This window comes from Anguilla rostrata, chromosome 18, assembly GCF_018555375.3.
Source record: "Anguilla rostrata isolate EN2019 chromosome 18, ASM1855537v3, whole genome shotgun sequence".
Classification (NCBI taxonomy): Eukaryota; Metazoa; Chordata; class Actinopteri; order Anguilliformes; family Anguillidae; genus Anguilla; species Anguilla rostrata.
Genome location: NC_057950.1, coordinates 30,482,322 through 30,508,326, shown reverse-complemented (window position 1 = coordinate 30,508,326; position 26,005 = coordinate 30,482,322). Strand labels below are relative to the sequence as shown.

At 46.1% G+C, this 26,005-nt stretch overlaps 1 protein-coding gene across 3 annotated transcripts in view; it reads left to right on the top strand.

The window, feature by feature from the left end:
* The window catches only part of mgmt (O-6-methylguanine-DNA methyltransferase), a 70,024-nt gene extending 46,961 nt beyond the window's left edge, over positions 1–23,063 (top strand). For all 3 annotated transcript variants that reach the window (XM_064317189.1, XM_064317188.1, XM_064317190.1), the window contains exons 4-6: positions 4,631–4,791; positions 18,046–18,185; positions 21,885–23,063. In XM_064317189.1, the coding sequence (XP_064173259.1) occupies positions 4,631–4,791; positions 18,046–18,185; positions 21,885–22,001 (418 nt within the window). In that variant the 3' untranslated portion in view covers positions 22,002–23,063. The remainder of the gene's footprint in view (positions 1–4,630; positions 4,792–18,045; positions 18,186–21,884) is intronic.
* The last annotated feature ends 2,942 nt before the right edge of the window (positions 23,064–26,005 follow it).

Below are 26,005 nucleotides of genomic sequence, written 5' to 3'. Positions count from 1 at the left end.
CACAGGGGAAAATAGACGGAGGGAAATATCATTTCTTAAAAATGTAAAGAACGAGGGATTCGGGGGGCTGAGAGACAAGTGTGAATATCTTATTTTATTTTACCATTTGCACGGGGAAGGTGTGCGGCACCGCCGCCCCTCCGCGAGGTGTGGGGAATGTGACAGCCCGTCGGCGCGGCTAGCGGATACCGCTAGCGACCAGGGGAAGGGGGCCCCGGAGGGCCCCGCGCGGGCCGGGGGCCTCGCCCACAGAGAGTCCCGCGGTGGGATCGACGGGAGGGCGTCTGGCGCGGAGGACCCCGGGGGAGGGGAGATGCTGTAATGAGTGTTAGGACAGCGTATGGGGCTCCAGTCACACCAGGGGACCAGGGGACACTACCCCACCCCCCTCCCCCCTTCCCTCAGCTCCCCCTGGCCCAGAGAGAGGATGTGGTGGTGGGGGGATGAAATTAAGCCGGACAGGAGCTCATTCGTGTAGGTGAGGAGCCAGGGGGGCGGGGGGGGGGGGGGGCATTATCATTTACAAGCAGTAGTCACCTCTTGAGCCAGATCTTTCTCAGTTATCTCTAAATATGGAGGACCAGGCAGTTCATTTTGGTGCAGTTTTCTGTGCCTTAAAGCCCTGGCATCCAAAAATTGTTTACCGATTGGAGGTGCACGTTGGCACTTCCTGGAGGTTTTCTACCGAGAGCTTCCATCATAGGAATGTCTTTTCATCGCTCAGTAAGGGAGACAGACAGACAGACGGACAGACAGACAGGTAAGCGTGTCAGGAACAGGAAACAGGAAAGCTGGACACCACCTGTGTTATGCAAAAACAGATCTTCAGTCAAATGTAGTGTTTGTACTAGGGAGAGGGAGGGAGAGAAAGAGGGGGAGAGAGAGATGGACAGAGAGCACTGAGGTTCAGAGAGAGAGAGGGAGTGAGAGAGGGATGAGAGGATGGGGAGGGTTGGAGAGACACAGAGAGAGATGGATGAGTGGATGAAAGAGGGGGAGAGAGATGGAGAGAGCACTGAGACTCAGAGACAAAAGGGGGAGGGAGGGAAGGAGAGAATGAGAGAGGGAGGGATGAGTGGATGAAAGAGGGGGAGAGAGAGACAGAAAGAGAGAGATTGAGGGAGGGGGATGAGAGCGGGAAAGCATTGTGAGGGAGAGAGGGATGGAGAGATAGGAAGAGGACTGGGACCGTCAGTGAGAAAGACAGAGGGGAGGATGGAGGGAGAGCCGCACATGCTCTTCCTGACCGTCCAATAGGAACAGACACTTAGCACCTCTGACCTTATCAAGTGTGCGACCCTGCCACCATCCTAACAATGCGAGTTTGATTTATGGTTCCAGGTCGTTTTGCTGGAAACGTTTTTTTTTTGTTTTTTTTTCCAGGATGTATTATAATGGGTAACTACTGCTGTGGTGCAGCTGACCCCATAGTCAGTCAGAGAGATATATTATCTGTAGCGGGGGTGTCAAACTCCCGTCCTGGAGGGCCACATTGTCTGCTGGTTTTCGTTGTGTTTCAGCACAAGTGATTAATGTAAGTCACTGATTGGCTAAAGAGTCCGCACATCTTGTTCTCAGGGCCTTAATTGGCTGCTGATTGAAAAGAAACCCACAAATACCTTCAGACACTGCAGCCTTCTAGGACTGGAGATTGACCCTTCTGATCTGGTGTTATCCTCCGGTATCACATGAAAAAAATTAATACACCCCGTAATGTTAGTCACGGAAACGTAATGTTCCCTGTCTGGGTTCTGGTCTTAAAAAATAAATAACATTAATATTGATAATATTTTTTCCACCACATGGCTTCAATTAGTTGACGGTGTGTGTGTGCGTGTGTGTGTGCGCGTGTTTACTCAGTATTATGATGGAGAAATTGTTGGTTTAACCATCCACAATTGAGTGAGTGTAGCTTTTTGCTAGAAGTCAAGTGGAGCACATACTGGTTTAACTTTTGCTAAGGAACTTCTCACTGGACAACCCCATTTTGACAGTGATTTGTTGCACTGTGGGTTCCTGCTCTTAGAATTTACAATTCGAACTTGTGTCTCTCCTTACAGCAGACACATATTTCTCTCAGAAATATATTTCTATTCTGGCACGTGAAGCATACCTCAGCCAGGTCTGAAATAAGCGTCTTTATTGGCTAGTATTTCCTCCCTGAAGAGGCTGAGCTTGGTGAAAGATGCCTCATAAAGCAGAAAATAGCAGATTATAAACTTGCATTTTCTGACCAAACACTGCACTCTGCAGCAACCAATCAAAAGGAAGTAACAGATTGTTAGTGTGAGGATGACGAGGGTCGGGAGGAAGGACCCCGCCGGGTACTGTAAAAGCCTGGCAGTTTGTGACAGGAGGCAGTATTGCATTTTGCCTCTGAATAGTATTCGTTTTTCACGCGTAGGTCTGACGGGTTTATAAATTTGCAGACCGCTAACAGAACAAGGGTCTCAAACTCCCGTCCTGGAGGGCCGCAGTCTCTGCTGGTTTTTGCGATTTCCTTTCAGTCAGGGGCCAGTGTAGGCCTCAGAAACAAGGTGCGTCAACCCTTTAGCCAACCGATGAATTAGCATTGAGCACTTAAGTGCAGGAACGCGTAAAAAAACCAGCAGGCACAGCGACGCACTTGGATTTGGGTTTGAGATCCCCGGCGTGGAATTTTTTCCTGCGCGAACATCGGCCGTTACGATTTCTCTACAAACTTTCATCGGTGGATAAAAGCACTCGTTTGAGTTACAGCAGTCTCCCGTGTAATTGGTGTAGAAAACTGAGGTTTGGGGGGGCGGGGGTGGAGTACCGAGAGATAGTACTTTTAATCGTTTATTTAAAAGTGCGCCATGGCCACTTGCAGAATGCGCGTCGGGGTTATCCCTGTGCGTGCGCTGTGCCGGACGGCAGACTGTCACTTCCACCGTGCTTTTTATTACGACTGTTTCTTTCTGCGGGCTGAAATGCACGTTTCTCTTCCTTATTAACTATGTCTGCATAGCGTACTCTTCCCCTTTCCTTTTAATAAGCCCACTTAATGCTGATAACTTTATTTTCGGTGAAGCTGCAGTCCCAGTTTTGGGTACTGCGCTTAAGTGGGATTGTGCGTGTCATTGGCCCTGATGTGTGGTGTTGTGATCTCATGCGCCGCGGGCTAATGCTAATGGGCTGGCTCGTGTAGTGCTTGGGCAGGCATTTTGTTCAAATTCCCCTGCTCCGCTGGCTATTTTAAGCAGTATTAATGTTATTTTTTCTGCCCTAATCTTCATCACATAAACACAAGCTGATAGCCCGAATGTGTTTGTAACCAGGCCCTGTTCGAACGGCCGTGCTAAATATGCAGTGCGGTAGGTAGTGTTCGAAAGCGTTTGGTTTTCCTGTGTCCTCGTAGCATAATTGCGTTGGCTGTTTGTTCAAGAGCCCCCCAAAGTGTTTTTAACTCAACCTCGAATAACAGCGATTACGTCAACGGCTTTTTTCCTTAAAATAAGCCAGCCATTCTGCGATACAGAATCTAATATACATTCAATCTGCAGCAGGAGGTGGGAGAGAAGACAGGACACCACCGGGCTGGGTTTTTTAAAAGGTGCATAAACCCTCTGCTGCAGAAAGTGTAAAAACGGTGTCATATCGGGTTATCTGCGGAGACAGAGAAAAGGAAAGTCATGAAGGATGAGGGGAAATGTGTATTATTTATACGAAACAGTATAAACCGATTTACAAGAGAGCCACTTAAGTGGGAATATTACTTATTTATAAGGTTGTACACAAGTTAATGGAAGTACTGTGCGGGTCCAGCAGAGGTTCTGTTTGATGCCTGTTCCAGTAATGCCCATGTTTAGAGCACGATGTTCAGGGGACGTACCACTTTTTACATGATAAATAAAGAGTACAGCCCGTTTGTCATGTTCCAGAACCAAATCAAAATTCTCAAGTACCTTTCCATGCTCTCCACACAGCAAATATTTTATAGTGTTATTGTTTAGTAAATATATCCAGGAACAAAGGATAAATTTACCTCGATTTCAATTTCGTGGAAACTTATGTATTGTATTTGTGCGGTCACAAAAGCAAGATTACAAATGTGTCTTAGCTTGTGTGGGTAGAATTTTTAAAATCATTCGGTGAGATTACTGATCGTTCGCTACGAATCCAGTCGTGTCACTCTTTCCAGGAGGAAATGGAGAGATTTCTGGAAGGAGAGAGGGATGTTTTCTTTTAAAGTTCCAAGCCCCTAGCAACACGTCACAATAAAAATAGGTACGAGAGTTGGACGGTGAGATTTGCCACACCAGCTACAATTATATGTGTATAAAATGAGAGTGTATCATAACCCTAAGCATAAACAGATTCCTTATGAGGCAGTAGTATCCCTCCACTCTGGTCCAGGGAGTGAGGTCACTGGCAGTGAGCTGCTTGCCAACCGTTTTTCGCACCTGTGAGAAATGACTAATAATTAATCTCATCCAATAAAAAGTAATGTTTTCAGTATGGAGTTTCCACGGCCACAGCATTTTAGACGAAAGCGAAACCCATTCAGAAACTCCATTTAAATGCTTGCGGGTGCCGGTCAGCACGGCGATGTGGAATCTCCAGGGAATCCTAATGGCGCATGTTGTAACCAATTGCATTGCTTCCGCAGAGCTAGTGATGGCCCATTGGCCCGTGTGATGTGCGAGAGCCTCGAGGAGGTGACCACCCCTGTGCGCGAGGCTGCTGATTGGCTGATGGCTTACTTTGACGACCCACGGACTGTGGACAAACTGCCCTTCCCAGTTTTCCACCATCCTCTCCTCCAGAAAGGTTTGTGGCAGACAGATATCCCAGAAACCACTGGGCTTTCCTTTTGACTGACAGCTCAATAAAGCTCCTACCACAACATGCCATTGCACCTGAAATAAGATGAGGTTAAAAATATTCAAAAGTAAGGTTATGAGGGGGTGTAATCTGTGGCTGCTCTGATTGGCCGTGTTGGTCTTGGCTGGGATTCCCATAATTCTTGCCGCATGGCTGGAGAACAGCGTAGTTCAAATCTTGGCGTTGATTGGCTGAAAGTTTTGAAAATCAGAATGTGTGATTGGGATGTTCACTTTCAATGAGCACATTGTCAGCACAAAATGTCCCTTTGCCAAAATCATTGGGGGAAAACGTGGACAGTTGCTCACATTTTGTGAACCAATCAGTGACAAGAATGCACTCAGATCAACCCTCAAAAAAGCTGTAGAGAAGCAAATGAATTGGTTGTTTTGCCATGTTGGAGACGTATTTTTTCCAAATATTTATATCATTCAAAAAGTAACATGCGGTTGTTTTTTATTGTTTTTTTTAATGAAAGGTGAAACAACAGAACCCCGTCAACTGGCTTCTTAAAGACGGTTGGGAAAACTGAATATTCATTTATTTGTGGGCCCATCTATATTGACTTTTGAGTTTATGAAATTACTTTACAGAAGGATTATTGTACACAAACACCCAGTGTGCATTTGGGTGGACGGAACACACATTTGTAACAAAGTTGATCTCTCTGCTTTCAAGATCAGATAGGATCACGGGCACTCTGCAAGTCCAGTCTGATTTTCTCCTGTTGCATGGCCAACCTTCAACACACCGGCCTGTGACAACTCTACACTTCCGTCATAAAGACAGATAGGTCTGTCAGACCTTTGGCCTGAGCTGCTGTTTGCATTTCAATTTTCCTAGTATTAAATATTTTTTTCCTTCTTGTTCTTTTTTTGGAAACAGAGAGGTTCCGTAAAAAAATTACTGTTCACACATTGCCGGACATCACACCTTTACGGTGAAGAACAAGCAATCATATTTCAATCTTCTAGCCACTCGGCCAATGTCAACAGAGAATTCAAATTGTAGTGATTGGCAGGTGTGTATTTTACCGTTTAACGTGTGAACGTCAGTGACGGAGAGAGTGATGTCACCGTGTTGTTGAGGGCCGTTTTTCAAGCTCCCCGCCCACTGCAGATCGTATCAAAGTAGGAGTTTACGCCTGACCATTTCATTTAAACATGTCTGCGCAGCACTGCGTGTACTGTAGCCTGTGTGTGTGTATATGCTACGTATTATAGAAGTAGTGTGACGTTTATTGGAGCAACGCGGTAGTGAATGTTAAATGAGAATATTCTATAGATACGCTCACTGGAAAAGTGGCATAAGGGGGAATTGAGAGACTTCTGGCAGTTTGCCATAAGCTAATTCAGACTCGTATCACGCCAAAACAAATAACTGATGCTCAAAGGAATTTTTAAACAAAAAACAGTAGGCGACGCACGAAAGCGTCCTTTCTCTACCGAGATCCGCGTCTGAGAAATCAAAATCGTTTTTGATTACCTCGGTGTCATTAAGCGACGAGTCGCTTCATTGAAAAAAAAATAATAATAACCGCGTAGGATCCAAATCATTTTAAAAGGGAATAACCGAACGGTTTGAGTTACCCGGGTTGAATGGCAATTCTGTTTTAGCGTTCATCAGAGCACATTTCTCCGCTGAAGGAGGACGGCGGGGAGGCGGGGCTCGCGTGCCTCACGCGCTGCGGAGCCGGCTGTGCGAGCAAGCTCAGCCCCTCCAATCAGAGCGCGCGTTTCGGCAGCACGGCGGTTCAGCCGAAACGCGTTTTCAACGAGCAGGTAAATCCACGGAGAGTTCTTATACGGTCATGAGCTCCCCAATCGTCACCCCGGCAACACGGAAAAAAAAAAGATACATCAAGACCAATTACGATATCAACTTTCAGGCGCGAGGCGCCCTCGCCGCCGAGCGCGAGCGTTCCCGCCCCCGGGCGCTCCGGCGTCGCGTCCCATTCCGAAACCTTTGGGGTTTTAATTAGAAATTTCAGAATGTGCGGAGTTCTTCATTAGTACCTGCTCTGAATAGGGCATCAGCCCCGGTGTTCTCCTGCTCGTTAAAGTGTCGCGGGTTCGGGGGGGGGAAGGGGGAGGGGGGGGGGAGATCATTCGCTGGTGGCCCCGCGAAAGGGCGGAACCGACGGGGCCGAGGAGAACCGCTAAATATTATCCAAAAAAAAAAGATTATTAGCCCGGCGAGGGCCGCTTGATTTGTATTTTAATGGAATCGTACATTTCTCTTAATGATTTGCAAATTGTCTTCTGATTATAAGATGCGTTAAGCTTTTCATTTTAATGACGAAACACAGCCATTAAACTGAGCTTTTTTTTTCTCTCTCTCTTCTCTGCTTTCCCTGAAGCAGCTAAATATTGAAACCATTAACACTTTTTTGATGTACTTTCCAGTATTGTGGCATGAATAAGTTACAGCCCACGCTGGCGAACAGGAGAATCGTTCTCCCTTCTGCAGTCAGTCAGGAAAGCGGATTGAAAGCATTTCAAACGTTTTCTTGAAAAAAATATACCCGTAAAATAGTAATTGCAATTGCACGTTTGTGTGTTTTAGTCCCGTTGGTCACACGTCCGCGGCCCGCACACGCTCCTCCTGCGGCTGGGTTTACATGCGGAGGCGGCGCGGTCAGCCTCTCTGTCGGCGAGCGAGGGGGCGGGGCGGCCGGCGCGTTTGCCGAGCCCAGTCCGGGAGCTCGATGACGCAGTCGCCCGTTCGGACTCGCCGCTCGTCGGGACGTAACCTGAGCAGGCCGCCGCCGAAGAACACCCCGCGCACGCGCGCGAAACAGGAAATCAGCGATACGACCGCACACACCGAGATCTGAAATTACAGCGATACGACCGCACACACCGTGATCTGAAATTACAGCGATACGACCGCACACACCGAGATCTGAAATTACAGCGATACGACCGCACACACCGTGATCTGAAATTACAGCGATACGACCGCACACACCGTGATCTGAAATTACAGCGATACGACCGCACACACCGTGATCTGAAATTACAGCGATACGACCGCACACACCGAGATCTGAAATTACAGCGATACGACCGCACACACCGAGATCTGAAATTACAGCGATACGACCGCACACACCGAGATCTGAAATTACAGCGATACGACCGCACACACCGAGATCTGAAATTACAGCGATACGACCGCACACACCGAGATCTGAAATTACAGCGATACGACCGCACACACCGAGATCTGAAATTACAGCGATACGACCGCACACACCGTGATCTGAAATTACAGCGATACGACCGCACACACCGTGATCTGAAATTACAGCGATACGACCGCACACACCGAGATCTGAAATTACAGCGATACGACCGCACACACCGAGATCTGAAATTACAGCGATACGACCGCACACACCGAGATCTGAAATTACAGCGATACGACCGCACACACCGCGATCTGAAATTACAGCGATACGACCGCACACACCGCGATCTGAAATTACAGCGATACGACCGCACACACCGAGATCTGAAATTACAGCGATACGACCGCACACACCGCGATCTGAAATTACAGCGATACGACCGCACACACCGAGATCTGAAATTACAGCGATACGACCGCACCGATAAATGCGGGCACACCGAGATCTGAAATTACAGCGATACGACCGCACACACCGAGATCTGAAATTACAGCGATACGACCGCACACACCGAGATCTGAAATTACAGCGATACGACCGCACACACCGAGATCTGAAATTACAGCGATACGACCGCACACACGAGATCTGAAATTACAGCGATACGACCGCACACACCGAGATCTGAAATTACAGCGATACGACCGCACACACCGAGATCTGAAATTACAGCGATACGACCGCACACACCGAGATCTGAAATTACAGCGATACGACCGCACACACCGAGATCTGAAATTACAGCGATACGACCGCACACACCGAGATCTGAAATTACAGCGATACGACCGCACACACCGAGATCTGAAATTACAGCGATACGACCGCACACACCGCGATCTGAAATTACAGCGATACGACCGCACACACCGAGATCTGAAATTACAGCGATACGACCGCACGCACCGAGATCTGAAATTACAGCGATACGACCGCACACACCGAGATCTGAAATTACAGCGATACGACCGCACACACCGAGATATGAAATTACAGCGATACGACCGCACACACCGAGATCTGAAATTACAGCGATACGACCGCACACACCGTGATCTGAAATTACAGCTATACGACCGCACACACCGAGATCTGAAATTACACTGATGTTGCTAAATGCTAAGTGTGAGTACAGGAGCTGCGTGGCCTGTGGTTAGCACACAATTATGAGATCCCCAAAGACAGTTTATGTTCCTGGGTGGAACCTGAGAGGTGTCTGTTATATATAAGTGTTGATCAGCTGAATTCAAAATTTTGTTTGCCTTTCCAAATACTTTACATGTAATAAGGTTTACCAGGTTACTATTCAGCAAAGAGAATGTGTAGTGGATGCGTTTCTATTATACTGTTGATGCACTTCATTTACATTTTACATTTTAGGTGTTTTGCAGGGGCTCTTATCCAGAGTGACTTACACAGCTTGCATTCTTTACATACAGTCCATATATCCAGCTGGATATTTACTGAAGCCGTTCAGGTTTGATATCTCACTCGGGGGTACGACTGCAGTGCCCGACCTGGCCATCAAATTTAAAACCTTGCAGTTACGAGCCCAGTCCCCTAACCACTGTGCTCCACTCCTGTTTAAGGGTTAGGGCACTTCAACAGAGTCTGATGGACATCTCACACAATCCTTCAGTCGAATACATCATCCCTACAAGTGTATTTCTGTTGTGTGCTGTTGAAACGAGCAAATCATTTCACAGTTATGTTCAGGATGTACATAGGCAGCATTTATCAACACCTTACTGAAGCCTCGTACTGTTAACTGTGAGAGAGATCATTTCTTAAACTGAGAGGGATCTCTCTGAGATTTCTGATCAATCCTTAATCTGTGAGAGAGATCTGTGTGTGAGATCATTGATCATTCCTTAATCTGTGAGAGAGATCTCTGTGTACGATCTCTGATCATTCTGCCATTCAGTGAGTCAGTGATGATGCTCTGCATTAAGAGACCAACTTCATCATGTGACATTCATTTGAAAACGCGTACTGCCTGCTGCCTGCTCTCGGTTGGATAATATTTTACATATGCAAATGAGACCTAATCGTTCACCTGTGATATTTGCCATCAGTCCCTCTCTGCAGGTTAATGAGAAAGTCAACATTCTGACGAGCTGAGGCTCTCGTGAACCTCCGTTTAGTGTGAAGTCCATTACAGCTCCTCCAATATTTGCCACGACACAACAAGCTGGTGTCATACATCGGAACGCAACCAGTCCGCACTGATGACCTCCAGTTGACCTCGGAGTTGGTGTGCAATGTGCTACCCATTCAGCCCACACCTACCCCACAGCATGCCTGTCTTACGTCGTTTGTTTGGGGTATTGTGATACTGTATGAATTACGGCTATGGCTGTTGTATGTATGTATTTGTTGTTTTGAATTTTGGTTTTAGGGTAGCATAGTTAATTTGTACATTTAGTGCAGGTGCGTATCCACTCTCTGGGTTGGGGGTGTTGTTAGGCATGTCAGGTGTAGCATTGTTTCACAGTTTGATGCGTTTGTGTTCTGTTGCATTATGGGTTCATGTATGTGGTGTAGTGTCATGCAGTGTAATTTTCACACCGGTTCACATGAGGAAAAATATATGTATGAGTGTAGCACAGTGGGTAAGGAACTGGGCTTGTAACCGAAAGGTCACAGATTCGATTCCCGGGTAGGACACTGCCGTTGTACCCTTGAGCAAGGTACTTAACCAAAATTGCTTCAGTATATATCCAGCTGTATAAATGGATACAATGTAAAAATGCTATGTAAAAGTTGTGTAAGTCGCTCTGGATAAGAGCGTCTGCTAAATGCCTGTAATGTAATGTAATGTAATGTATTTACTCTTCTTTTTTTAATTTTAATAACTTCTCCTTTCTCTTCAAAATTATGTCCAATTCTAAGAAATTGTGCTGAAGAAGCAAAATAATTAAAAATTTCATAATAAAATTTTGTTTTAATTTAGTCCTGGTCTTAAGAATGAGGAAATTCATATTCTTTGTACCGGTGCATTATAATCTCGAAGGTGACATCAGGAAGCGTGTAGGCAATAGGGTGCTACCATAAAAAGGGCCATATTAAAAGAGATTCAGAACCTTAGATGTTCACCAGCAAAGCTGAAAACGCTCTTCTGATGGATGGCCTTCGTCATCTGCCTCCTAGTCTTCATCAGATAATTTTGGCTACCGGTTGGGGGGGTTGGGGGGGGGGGCTCTTTGAACAGAGCACGCATTCCAGGAATTATGCATACTCACTTTCATTAATTATGCATCCGCGCGTCGCTATCGCGGTGCGTCGCGACGCGGGGCGGAGGTCTTCTCAAACGCGCCGCGGAAACGTTCCCCCACAAGGCCTAATCACCTGGGTGAGGCGCCGCGTTCTCCCCCGTGATGTCGAGAGAAATTAGGAAAACGAAAGTTCTCCGAACGTCGGAACATCAGAGGGGACAGCGAGGCTTCGTTGCCTTCAAATGGATGGATGTGTCCCTTTCTTTTTTTTTTTTACTGAGCGGAAAATTCTTCCCTTACCTTTGAGAATAGGTCCACAGAAAAATGCCAGAAGATCTCCCAATACCTTCTTTCAATTTGCACCTTCAACATCTTCAAAACAGAATCACCACACTGTAAAAAAAAAAAAAAAAGAATTACAAGAAGACATGTTGTAACCACTGATTGACACTGATTCTTTTCCCCCTGAAATTTTGAAAAACTTGACACATTAATCCAGAATAGCTGAGGTTTGGTGTAAGTAATGCACAAGGTTTTCAGTTTCAGACCTCTGAATATGTGCACTGTACATTTGCAAATGTGTTTCAGCATTTTTCTGTTCTAGACAAAGGCTGGAAAAGATAGTCATTGTGGCCCTTAATGTCATGTTCCACATTATGACGTCAGGTAATAAGAAAGTGTAGTTGTCCCCCAGTCATTAACATTGCTGTGTCTACCCCTGAACAGCGTATGGTCTGACAAATTCACTGTCAATCATAAATATTTTCTAAAATGGTGAAAATGAAATAAAGCGCTTCGTTCGAGCCGATCAATAGCAACACCTGTACCGCCAGCCAATCCCGCTCTGGCGATTCCCAAGCCGCCAATCCCGGTGTAATCTTGCTTCCTCGCGGAGTTTAATGACCTGTAACGTCTTTATGGCATGTCCTGGGTGCGTGCAGGGGCTAAGATTTCAGAGGGTGTCCCCCCCCCCCCTTTCCCCCCCAAACCCTTATTTAAACAATTGACATTGGTGGTCCTCAGTAAAGCGGGGGTCCCGACCTCCTCACCCGCCGCTTTAAACCTTTCATTAACCGCGGCGGGATCGCCCCCGCCGCCGTCACCTGAGGCGCCCTTAATGAAAGCCACTTTCCAGACCTGCTGAGGGCGGCCGTTTCTCCCCCCGCGCAAGAGACCGCGGTCTCCGCGGGAAACCGAAGCTACATTCCCCCTCCCCCCCGTCCCCCCGCCACCGCCGCCGAAGCCTCGGAAGGTTCCGGAGTCATTTCGCGAGACTGGCTTTCCAGCGGGAGACCGCGCGGGGAGCCGGGGAAGGGTGGCGGTTGTTGTCTGATCTCAGAAGAGGGAAAAGTTTAAACGGTGGAGACGGCGTTCGGCGCGCGGCTCTGCAGGCGTACGAGCCGGAGCGCGCGTACTCCCAGGCCTGATCAGTCGAAACCCGAAACCAGGAAGAACGGGTTTCATCTCCGTAAGGAAGCTGGCGAAGAAAGAATTCCGAAGTTGTTTAGACATCACTTTTTTTCGATAGGACTGTTAAATACGATTTTTAAAAACACAAAATGCATATTTGTTTTTCTTTTTCAAGTTCGCTAGAAATGTATAGTTAATGCAAAGACGGAGGCAATTTTCAAATATAAAGTAGGTTTTATCCTCATTGTTGTGAGTGTAAGAAGAAAGTAACACACACTTCATATTTGAAAAGTGAAGTGAACTTGAGAAAACACAAAAAATGTTTTTCAAAATAATTTTCAGTTATTTTTCCACCCTGAGAGATGGGAATGTCTGAGGAAAACCTCTTGTATGCATGTTTGTGTGTGTGTGTGTGTGTGTGTGTGTATCTATAATCACACACTCACACACAAATGTACACAGGTGGACCAGACCAGAGCTTTTCTCTGAGTACAGTTAACATTTTTCATACACATCTGCTGGAACTGGAGCTTGACATATATTGTGGAACGTTTTTTGAAAAGTCAGCGGGGTTATTAAAATGGTTACCAGGGAAACAGCGTGATTAACCATCCCAAACACACAGCGATGTATGCCCTCCAGGCCTTGTTTTAAGAGTAGGAAACAGCTCACCTCACAGTGAAGGGGACTGGCCTATTTCAGTAAGACTATTTCAGTGGCTCACAACTCACGCTAGGTAATGAGATGACAGTTATTAGGGCAACTGCCATTTCAATATCCTGTGTGGATTATCAGAATTCTGAATAGTCACAGTATTGAGATTAATGCATGAAGAATGCACATTCACTCACACTGTTTATTTCTGTTTAGGGGTGTTCGGTTTGTATGTTGTTGACCGAACGTGGAATACACAAGAATTAGACTGCTGGTTTGGAACAATGGCTTGGAGAGCGTTGAAATGAAACTGATGGAAAGCCACTGAAGGAGAACCCATGGCGATGCCAAGGCACGCTCAAAATGGACACTTTGTGATCGTTTGTCCTTCGGTGGTGGACCCACGAAAGTGTCCTTGGTCATGGAGCTTCACTGAGGGCGTATACTCACTCTGAACTGACACGCTTAAAGGACTCCTTCAAACGAAAGCCAGCGGTTGTGTGGAAGCTGATTTATAATTGGCTGATCTGATTATTTTGTTCCCTGTCGGGGGAAACGTGTACGTGGGCGGGTCTAACGGCATCAGGCTGCCTCGCGCTCGCCTGTTTGTATGCTCCCACGGCAACCAGCGTGGGTGGCATCATAGAGCTGTCAATATTCTCCGCACCCCCCCCCCCCCCCCCAACTTGTTTGTCATTCCGCATCACATCGTGCCCTGCTCAAAGAGCCCCACCCCCCACCCCCCCACCGCCGTCCTCACCCACCCCCGTTTGCAAGTACACAATTTTCATTTTCAGTTACAAGATCCGCTAACTCTCTACCCTGAACTTCTCATTCTGAGTTAAAACATTTGCTAACTCTCTACCCTGAACTTCTCATTCTGAGTTAAAACATTTGCTAACTCTGTACCCTGTACTTCTCATTCTGAGTTAAAACGTTCGCTAACTCTGTACCCTGTACTTCTCATTCTGAGTTAAAACATTCGCTAACTCTGTACCCTGTACTTCTCATTCTGAGTTAAAACATTCGCTAACTCTGTACCCTGTTCTTCTCATTCTGAGTTAAAACGTTCGCTAACTCTGTACCCTGTACTTCTCATTCTAAGTTAAAACGTTCGCTAACTCTGTACCCTGTACTTCTCATTCTGAGTTAAAACATTCGCTAACTCTGTACCCTGTACTTCTCATTCTGAGTTAAACATTCGCTAACTCTGTACCCTGTACTTCTCATTCTGAGTTAAAACGTTCGCTAACTCTGTACCCTGTACTTCTCATTCTGAGTTAAAACATTCGCTAACTCTGTACCCTGTACTTCTCATTCTGAGTTAAAACGTTCGCTAACTCTGTACCCTGTACTTCTCATTCTGAGTTAAAACATTCGCTAACTCTGTACCCTGTACTTCTCATTCTGAGTTAAAACGTTCGCTAACTCTGTACCCTGTACTTCTCATTCTGAGTTAAAACGTTCGCTAACTCTGTACCCTGTACTTTTAATTCTGAGTTAAAACATTCGCTAACTCTGTACCCTGTACTTCTCATTCTGAGTTAAAACATTCGCTAACTCTGTACCCTGTACTTCTCATTCTGAGTTAAAACGTTCGCTAACTCTGTACCCTGTACTTCTCATTCTGAGTTAAAACATTCGCTAACTCTGTACCCTGTACTTCTCATTCTGAGTTAAAACATTCGCTAACTGTGTACCCTGTACTTCTCATTCTGAGTTAAAACATTCGCTAACTGTGTACCCTGTACTTCTCATTCTGAGTTAAAACATTCGCTAACTCTGTACCCTGTTCTTCTCATTCTGAGTTAAAACGTTCGCTAACTCTGTACCCTGTACTTCTCATTCTGAGTTAAAACGTTCGCTAACTCTGTACCCTGTACTTCTCATTCTGAGTTAGCAGTTGTGAGCCAGTTTAGTTTTTAGGGGTCTCCTAGGCCTCGTTGAGCTCAGACCTCAGCACAGATGGTTAACTAGCTCTGAGAATCAAGTGTGAAATCGAGCATTTCACATTATATTAAGGTCTGTGCAACATGCTGTTCTATTGTTAATTCAGTAATTCATTATTTTAGCATTACGATATTAAAAAGAATTACCTTTGTATGACACATATCATGTCTGTAGCGTGCTGTAAATATACAGTATATTATCTATTATTAAATAAATTGATTTCATGGTGTGGCAGTTCTTGATCCATGATCGAAAACTCTAGACATAAACTCATCATCATTAATCATGGTCATCATCAGTGATCGCTCAGGATTGAGTTTTTGTACTTGTACTCCTTTTGCATCCTTGTGGGTCTTCAGGTAGGCAAAAAGGCTGATCCTGGAGCCACATATTTCGGCACACTGGGCAGGGTTAGAGGTGCTCCTGGAGCCGCATATTTTGACGCACTGTGGTGGAGTGAGGGGCGGTGGTGGTGATTGTTTGGGCCTTCTTGGTGAACATAAACCTCTCAGCATGTGGTTCAGTGGAGGACGTCTGTAAAAAGGGCGAGGATCTTTGTTCAAGTTGGAGAAGTTGAGATCCGTTCGTTTCGGTGGGACAGTGAGGTCTCTGGAGCTTCAATCAGGTCTCCCGCACTGAGGAGGAGGCGCAAGGAGGAGAGGGAGGCGCAAGGAGGCGCGCAGCTTCATCGTTTGAGGAGATGAGAAACCGCGGTCGGGCCTTTGAGGCGGATTCCATCGCTTAGAAACTCAGCCGGCGAGTTTCTGCCGAATTCTCTCGACTGCCCCCGGGGGGTAAAAGCCGAGCCTGGATCCGGAGATTAACCCCCAGAGAGAGCCGTTCCTCCCGCAGATAAATGAAAGCGTGCCGGTTTTCCTGTCACCTGCCCCCCCTGACAGCCCCCCCCCCCCCCGCTAATCCGCACCCCCTGCTAGAGAATAATTTATTAAGAAATTAAGGGGCTTACCTTTGCTCAGCCTGGTCCGTCTTCAGAAAGTTAGCTCGTAGCGCTGACAGCTTGATTATCAATGAAAAATTATTTAACAGTACCTCAGGGCCCCCCCTGCCCCCCCACCCCCCCCAGATAAAGCCTAATAAGTCACATGGGCGTATATCAATCACTTTTACCCCCTTCTGATCCCGTAAATATTCTCCCAATTTGAAGGCTAATTGCCTTGATTGTCTGTCTCCTATACATGTTTCATGGGGACTGTGTAGGGATTTGAGAATCTTTCTTAAATCATGAACCTAACAAGACATGCAGTTGAAATATCAGATCATGAAAATGCTTGGTGCTAATGACATAACATATGAAGATTAAATCCAGAAATGGTTAGAACCCTTCTTGTCTGTCCGTCTGTGCTTGTACCGTTTTGTACTGATGAATATATATTAATTGAACCAGGATAGGTCATCTTTGTTGAATGTGACTGTGATAAGCATACTTTCTTCTTTTCCGTCCACAGAAGCCAGGTTGTGTTGGTCACCCATTGGTCACCCGCAGCGTGATTCTCTCATTGTGAAAGGATCCCATTCTGATCCATGCTGATTAGAAATCAATCAAACCGATTAGAAAAATGTAGCCAAATGGCAAAATAACAGGTAATTGTACAAGACTGCTATGGCTTATGATTAATACACACATGCAAGCAGTATGAGTAGTTTGTGCATGTGTGGGTGTGTGGCCGTTTCCATGGTTCTTCCTGTTACAGCTCTGTAGCTATTTCTGCACACGCACACAGTGTAACAGTCACCCAACGTTAACAGCCATCACACAGTGCACGGCTGAGATGAACTGCCTCATCTTTCATTTTGTTTTACTGCCCATGGACCTGTCTGGAGACTTACATTCATATATTTTCAGTGTAAAGTTCTAGACAGTGAAGATTCGTCTTAATATGAAAATGAAATGTGAAAAGGAGCGCACACGTGCCTGTAGTTTCATACTGTACGTACTGTAAATGAATGCGTTAGCAGTAGCCCGCTGGTAAAGCAAACAGCGTCGAAGGGAACATTGTCTAATGAATTTACTCTGAATAGAAAGCAATTAAAGGACAAATCGGACCGATTAACCTTAAACTCAACCCAGCTGCCACAACTAGCATGCACTTTGAAATGATTACATAAAAACTGGGGCAGTCTTTTTGCCCTCTGCTAATCCACGTAAATTAATGAAGAAAAAAGTTCATTTCTGGGGTGACCCTATTATAATATAACCCGGATTATGTTTGTTAATATGGTTGATGTCTCAATATTTAGGCTAATCAGATAATCAGAAGTGTTTCTTGCTCTTCTGCCAGTAAGTGCTGTATTTTTTTTTCTTTTGTTACAGTTTCTCAGTTATGTTTGTATGTTCTTTATGAAGCCGAGTTTGAGCCTCTCCCCCTCCTCCCCCTCCACTCTGATTTGAATGAGCCTAATAGCATTGGAATTGCCCTTATTATTTGATTAATAAGCTTTTGCCTTTTCTCTTTGTATCCTGACCTATATTCATCAACTTGTGCTAATAGTTCACTCCCCATAAAAAATGTTTGATTTTCATTTTTAATTGAGTTGAGACACTTTATTTTTTTTTTCTTTTTGGTCAAAACTTGAAACTGAAAGGACTGCTTTATATTGGTGGGGTTAACTCCTTAAGTGCCAGATTGACTTTTGTTGTGATATTGGGACAATGAGAGAGAGAGAGAGTGTGTGTGTGTACATGTGTGTAATTGCTGCCCTCTCTCTCTTTTTCCCTCTCTGCCCCCCTCTCTCTCTCTCTCTCTCTCTCTCATGTAGAAACATTCACCAGTCGAGTCCTCCAGACCCTTGCCAGAGAGGTTAAAGTGGGAGAGACCGTATCTTACAAACGCCTTGCTGAGATGACTGGCAACATTAACGCAGTGCAAGCAGTGGGCGGAGCCATGAAGAGAAACCCGGTGAGCTGGGGGTGATGGGAGACGTAGTCCAATAACATTCTCCACAAGAAATACTTGCAGCAAAATCAGTGTGTCTTGAGAGAATTTCTCTGAAGAGAAAACGAACCCTGCTCTCCATCCAGGCTCCATCAGGCTCGGCGGTCTCGCTGGTTGAGGTGAATCGCGTGTTAGACAGAGCTGTGAAAGCCGTCGTTCAGGGCCACAGACAGGGCTCCATTGCGCAAAGCTAAAGCGGTCCGCTAGCCTGACGCGATGGGATTTCCCAAACTAATTCCGGAGTTACCGGGTCCAATACGTCCTCTTCCTTCCCTCCCTCCCTCCGCCGGCTTGTTTGGAGAAAAACGCGTCATGAAGGAGGGGTACGGACGGGGGCCCGGCCACCGACCGCAGCGACGGCTGCCACCGTAAACGTAAACGGTAAACGGACTGCATTTATATAGCGCTTTTATCCGAAGCGCTTTACAATTGATGCCTCTCATTCACCCGTTCACACACACACTCACACACCAACGGTGAAAGGCTGCCATGCAAGGTACCAATCAGCTCGTTGGGAGCAGTTAGGGGTTAGGCGTCTTTCTCAGGGACACTTCGGCACGCCCGGGGCGGGGGATCGAACCGGCAACCCTCCGACTGCCAGACAACCGCTCTTACCTCCTGAGCTAAGTCGCTCCTCGGCCGTTCGTAAAGATTTAGCGTCGTGTTCCCGGCGTCGGGGCTGCCAGGGGCCCTGAAGGGCCCGACCAGACGGGGGGGGGGACCGTGTGGGGGGGAGACCCATCGATCAGCTCCTCGCTGTCGCTTGTTCGGCAGGATTTAGCTATCGACGAGCCCGGGAGAGGAAACAGACACCCCTCTTCCCCCCCCGCGGCTCTCCCCCAGCACAGCCCAACGCAAAGCCGGGGGAAGATATTCAGCGGCCGCCCCAGATCCCAGGGATTCCGCCATCGATCGCGAACCGCTCCTCTGACGGTTTTTCTTCTTCTTCTTCTTCTTCTTTTTTTTCCCTTCTTCATCAGGGGGGGCGGATCTATGGGGAGGTTTTATAGCGTTTGAAACGGCGGCGGTGTAAACGATGGATTTTTTTTTCGCGCGTCGACCGGATTTGATTTGCCGGCGTGTCTGTTTGGGCGTCGCCGGAAGGCCGCCCGCGATCCTGACTGGTATCAACGGCGATTTGAAGTCATTCGGCGCGCTCGGAGGGGAAGCGCCGCTCCGCTCGTATTTCTGTAAATACTGAAGGCCTACTGAGCGCCCGCGTGAGCAGCGGGAGGAGCTTAACAGCCTGTCACTTTCTGTTTTCTCACAATCAGCCTCATCCAGAATACACGAATACGACGCATTCCCCCTTTATTATAATATTTAACCTGCCGTTAAAATAAATGCACAGTTATTTGTGCGTTTTATTTGGTAATCCTGCTCTCTGCGATTGTGCGTTATCATTTTTTTCAGTGGTTATTTCAGAAGCGCTGATCCTGAGGGGACGAGATTATCCTAATTAATTCCGGAGTTAACGTGTACATGCCTCCTTCTACTTCCCGCAAATGTGAAGTTAACAGAAACTCGTTAAGTAATTCCTATTTTCATCGCTATTGAGGAATTCTGTAGTTTGTTGGCTCCTACAGAGTGAGAGTTAAACTGTCGGAGGATGTGGAAGAATGCCTTGTACTGTCCGTCAGGCGGCTTTCGTCTTGATGATAATGGCTTTCATTTGCTGTACTTTACCAACTTCAGCATTGGGTCACTTCCTGTGTCCAAATAGAGTGGCCAACAAACAGGCCTGTCTGTTGTTGCTGGCAGATTGCTGTGCCACAGTATTTCTCTTCTGGTTTTAAGAATAGACGGACGGGGACGTTGGGTGCCTGGTAATGATTATGGCACCACGCTGTACATGCATGAGCCCCATAGCCCAGGAACGAACCCAGACCGTGCCGGTGAGGACGCGTTGCCTAGGATACGAGAGGCTTTAGGAGTTCCACGTTTAATTGGCCAGCAGCCATACCACCATGCACTCTGCTCCTGCCGACTGGCTGAAGCTAAGCAGGTGTGGGCTTGGTTAGTACTTGGATGGGAGACCACCAGGGAGTACTGAAAGCAGTAGTACTTGATGCTGGAAGTGGTGTTGGTGGGCCAGCAGGGGGCAATCTTCCCTCTGGTCAATAAACCCCAAAGCACCAGTGCAGTGATGGGGACACTGTGCTGTAGGAGATGCCGTCTTTCGGATGAGACGTTAAACCCAACATCCTGACTCACTGTGGTCATTAAAGATCCCATGACAGTATTCGCAAAGAGTAGGGGGTTTCCCGGTGTCCTGGCTAAAATCCCAGATCTGGCTCTCACAAAAACTTGCCACCTAATCATCCCCTGATTTAATTGGCTAAAAAATGTTCTCTCCGTCCAGTGGAGCTGCTCAGTGGCCAACAATAGAGGATTGTGGTTGTACAGGACAGCTCCCAGGTGTGAATGAGTATGAGTGTGAAGCAGGGTGTTCCTGCAAAAGAGCATCCGTGCTCAGTGAACCTACCCTGGGTAAATAAAGGTTAAATAAAATAAATAAAATTTATTCCAATAAATTGGCCAATTCTTTCTTGCGACCCCTGCTGGTCAGTCAGGTACCTGCTGACTGAATGCTATAATCGCTCATTCCAAATTAGGGTGGGAATCGGACAGGTTCAGCCCCACTTCAAGCGTCAAATTAAAAATAAAAACAGTAAAAAAGATAATTAAATAAAGAATAGATGTAGACACAGTATATTACACTCCTTGTCAAAACGCTGTTAAATATTTCAACAGCCATGCCATTTTAAATATACTTTAAATCCCCGCTCCCCCCCCAAGTCAGAAAATCATCATATCTTAATGCTAACACTCATTTAGCTGAATATTAATGTCTGTGCCTATTCATTTAATTGACACTTTATACTGTTAAATCAAATGTGCATCAGTAGATAAAGATTCTTCATTTGTTTCCCTTGTGAATTGAATTTCCATAACAACACTTTGGTGTGTTAAACCATAAATGTTATCAGCGGTAGTTTTTTATCCAAATCATCTCAATATGTATTATCAATATTTTTTATAGCAGCTGCTTCATATTAATCGGCATCATTCGCAACAGGAAGACGTTATGTGATGTTGAAAATTCAACTTTTGTGTATAACCATATATTGATGTTTATAGATATTGCCACCCATTCGCTACAAACAGAATACATTAACGTGGTGAAATAAATAAAGTTAAACAACCATAGCTTCCTGTTTTTGTAATGAAGTCCAGGCAGCTTCCTGTTTTTGTAATGAAGTCCAGGCAGCTTCCTGTTTCTGTAATTAAGTGCAGGCAGCTTTCTGTTTCGGTAATGAAGTGCAGGCAGCTTCCTGTTTCTGTAATGAAGTGCAGCTTCCTGTTTCTGTAATGAGGTGCAGGCAGCTTCCTGTTTCTGTAATGAAGTCTAGGCAGCTTCCTGTTTCTGTAATGAAGTCCACACAGCTTCCTGTTTCTGTAGTGAATTGCAGGCAGCTTCCTGTTTCTTTCATGAAGTCCAGGCAGCTTTCTGTTTCTGTAATGAAGTGCAGGCAGCTTCCTGTTTCTGTAATGAAGTCCAGGCAGCTTCCTGTTTCTGTAATGAAGTGCCGTTTCCTGTTTCTGTAGTGTAGTTCAGCCTCCTACGCTCATTGGTAGAGGAATAAAAATGTTTTCCTGCAGGTCCCTCTTCTGATTCCGTGCCATCGGGTGATCACCAGCAGTGGGCAGAGCGGCAGCTACATGGGCGGCAAGGGAAACCATCTGAAAGAGTGGCTGCTCTCACACGAGAGACAGTAAGGAGCCAGACACACACACACACACACACACACACGTGAATACACACTCACATGCACACACACTCAGAAACACACACATGCACACACACACACACACACATCTGCACACGCGCACATGCACACATAAACGCACACACACACAAAAAAAAACTTGTCCAAATTAAGTTTCAGCATTCACCAAAACAAATTTTAAAGTATTTTCTGTTTTAAAAAATTGCACTTGCATTTATTTCTTAAGACAAAATTTGTCTTTAACAACATTTAATGTTGATTGAATCCAAGATTACTTGCTTTTGTATGAGGAGAGGATCTTACATTTTGTAAAACTTCAGTAAACGTGTCTTCGTTGTATTTTCTACACGCTGTAAGCGGTTTTTTTTCTTTTGTTTTCCGTTGTTCGGCTCTAAAGCCTTTGATCTGAATGTTTATTTTCGTCGTTTGCTGAGCACCACGCCCAGGCTTTTCTTTAATTGTGTTGTGGAAGTTTTCGTTGGAACTGGTTAATTCGTTCCTTCGAGATCCCAGAGGGGCATATTATCGTACCAAATCATAGCATATTACACACAACAGACAGCCTGACTGTATGAGCTCTTAGATAGAAAGGCAAGAGCAGGAAATGACAAATGATCATTTACCGGTTTATGAAAGATGCGTGGTTACAGTTTGTAGCATATGATGGCTCATATGTGATATACCTGTATGAAAAGATCGTAAGAGCTGAGTGGTGGCTTAGTGTGTGTGCATTATTATGGGATAGTTAACTGGTTTAATATAGAAATCCCATTGAAGTTTGAATGCTGGGTCTTCATGAAGCATTCCTCCCATCTCTGTTATAAGGTTTATTTAACAATCTGCTATTGTTTTCCTTGTGCCCAGTAGTACTTATTTTCCTCTTAATTCATGGGCAAGCTGTTTTTGTCAGCTTATATTTAGAGAGAATGTTTCCTGGCACTTGGTCCAATGTTTGTGTTCTTACATTGTTATTCGTAACCAAAAAGCACTTTTTTTTCTAGTCATTGTGAAAACTCAGACAAATCATTTGCAATAAAACAAATACATTTAAGTGGGTCTGTTCTGCTGCCTTGTCATTCATACTCATCTGAACCATTTTAAAGGAATCAGAACTGAGACAGAGATGCACTTTACGTCCTGTTCCACTTTGGGTCATTGTTTTCCAACAGTGGAGAGTGCAGTTTACTGGACTCACACACACACTCACAAACAAAAACACACTTGTGCACGCACACACACACACACACACTCACACACATGCACCTGTTCACACACAAACACACACACACACACTTGTTGTAAATACTTAAGCAGTGACTGCGCAGCATCGTGATAACCACGTGGAATGAACTGGAAGCCCAGGACCCAGAATGCCTTGCATGTGGTTAATGCGGCCGCTCCTACCCCACCCTCGTCTTGCACACCAGCCCCTCTGCTGCAGCACCGCTGAATGCGTTTACACACACGGCGTGCTCAGCGGGTCACATGACTCAGACGGGGAGATGAGGAATGGCTCTGCACTTCAGCCCGCTAACGATGCCCGGACCGGAGGCTAGCACTAGCACCAGCGCTAACGAAGGTCGCCGTGACAGCGGAAACCTCGAGGGGTTCCATTTAAAAAAGGGGGACAAGTCAGCCTTACCTCAGAAGTGCGCTGCTAGGGCTAGCATTCTATTCCGTTTAGATGAAGGTGTATTTCTGCCTCTTGCCCAGTGCATGCTGGGATAGGCTCCAGCACCTCTTGCGATCCTAACCAGGAATAAGCGGGTATTGATAGTGGATGGATGGTTAGGCTGTTTGCCTTTTTTAACATTTCAGTTGTCTCAAGTATATAACTACTCTAGTGACATTAATCCAGGGAGTTATGCAAATGATATAATGTCAGTATAGGCCGTCTAAAACTGTAGAAATGACAAACAAAATAGCTAATTCAGTTTCTAACCTGAATTAGCTATTTTGTTTGTCATCTAATGGAGTCAGAATTCCAAAAGAGTCCTTCAGAATGACCAAACAGACTTGGTGCTGTTGACAGAAGCGGTATTAATGAAGCCATTAAGCTCAAAGGCCAGGTGGCAGTAAGTGCGTGAGGAATTAAGAGGCTGGCCTTTGTGTTTTATTTCGGTTTGATGTTTAGAGAGCTGTGAAAAATGGGCCAGCTCTTTGCCGGAGCTGAGCAGTCTGCTTCCCTCCATTATGTGTCATTAAACTCTGCGATACGGAGACCGACTCCACAAATCTTTGGAGACGCGAAATAACCCCCTCCCCCCCCCCCCCCCCTTCCCCCACCGCCACCCACTTGCTCAGTGCTCGTGTCGGTTATACTGAACGCGGCCCAGGGCTAAAGCGCTCAGTGCCTGTTTTCCCTCCAGTCCGTCCGTCATCAGCCGCGTCTTCCGGAAATTTCCGCTATAATTCCTGTGGTTATTACGGAGCTGCGACTTCGTCTGGAGCGAACCGCCACCTGCGGCGATGCGGAGACGCCTTAGACGAGCGTCGCTACGCCGGCCTATCCGGCTCCCGTCACCGCGGCAGCAGATACCGCCCCGTTGCCCCAGCCCCCCCCATCCCCCCTCCTATGGAGCGCAATTAGCGAAGATAAGAGCCGCGTCCCGCCGTCTTTCCGAAAGCGGACCCCGCCGACACCTCCCCGTCCACCCCCCCACCTCCGGACCGCCAGCGCCGAGCGGCCGGGCAGCCAGGCGCGACACCCGCCATCCGCTGCGTCCAATCCCGACGCACGCTGCTTTAGCCGCTGTCCCAGAGAGAGAGGTAATGGAACTTACACACAAAAAGAGAAATATTTCCGTCTGCTGACCCGCTGGTGTAATGAAACGGACGCGCTTGACCGTGGAGAACGACCGGGATGCTCATTCGCTCGTTTATATGTTTATTTTGAAGGCGGAGGAGGGCTGGAAAGACTGAGTGTTCGTGGGGCCGTGCTTTTTGCCCCGTGTAGTCTGGCCCCTCCTCCCTCTTCCGCTCCTCTGCTGAAGAAAGTATAGGCAGCCACATCCTGCAATTAGCAATTACTCTCAGATTATGGTTTAGATTTAGAGATTGCTTTATTAAATTACTGTAAAGAAAACACACCCATGAATTTTTTTTTTGTACTATTTCTTAAATATACAGCTGTGTGTATTCCTTGACCTATGAACCTTTGATAGTAAGTCAAAGTGTAGTGTAGTAGTGTACATTTCATTTGGCTCTAAACATAAATTTGTGCATGTTTTTTGTACTGTTTTTGATGTGGATGATGTGTATGTGGATGTATCTCTGTGTGTGTGGTGAGGTATGTGGATGTATGTTCCAGTGTGTGTGGTAAGGTATGTGGATGATCTCAGTGTTGGTAAGGGGTGATCTGTGGGTATGTATGATGCTTTCAGTGTGTGGTAAGGTATGTGGATGTGTCTTCTAGTGTGTGTTGTAAGGTATGTGGATGCATCTTCCAGTGTGTGGTAAGGTATGTGGATGTATGTTCCAGTGTGTGTGGTAAGGTACGTGGATGTATCTTTCAGTGTGTGGTAAGGTATATGGATGTATCTTCCAGTGTGTGTGGTGAGGTATGTGGATGTATGTTCCAGTGTGTGTGGTAAGGTATGTGGATGTATGTTCTAGTGTGTGTGGTAAGGTATGTGGATGTAGCTCTGTGTTGTGAGGATGTGGATGTGCTTTCAGATCTCTGGTAAGGTAGGTGGATATGTCTTCCGTTTTGGTTGGTAAGGTATGTGGATGTATCTTCCAGTAGTGTGTGTTGAGGTTATGGATGCTATGTCTAGGTGTGTTGGTGAAGGTATTAAATGTAAGCCTGTGTTTGTAAGGTATGTGGATGTGTCTTTCAGTGTGTGGTAAGGTATGTGGATGTGTCTTCCAGTGTGTGTGGTAAGGTATGTGGATGTGTCTTTCAGTGTGTGGTAAGGTATGTGGATGTATCTTCCAGTGTGTGTGGTAAGGTATGTGGATGTATGTTCCAGTGTGTGTGGTAAGGTATGTGGA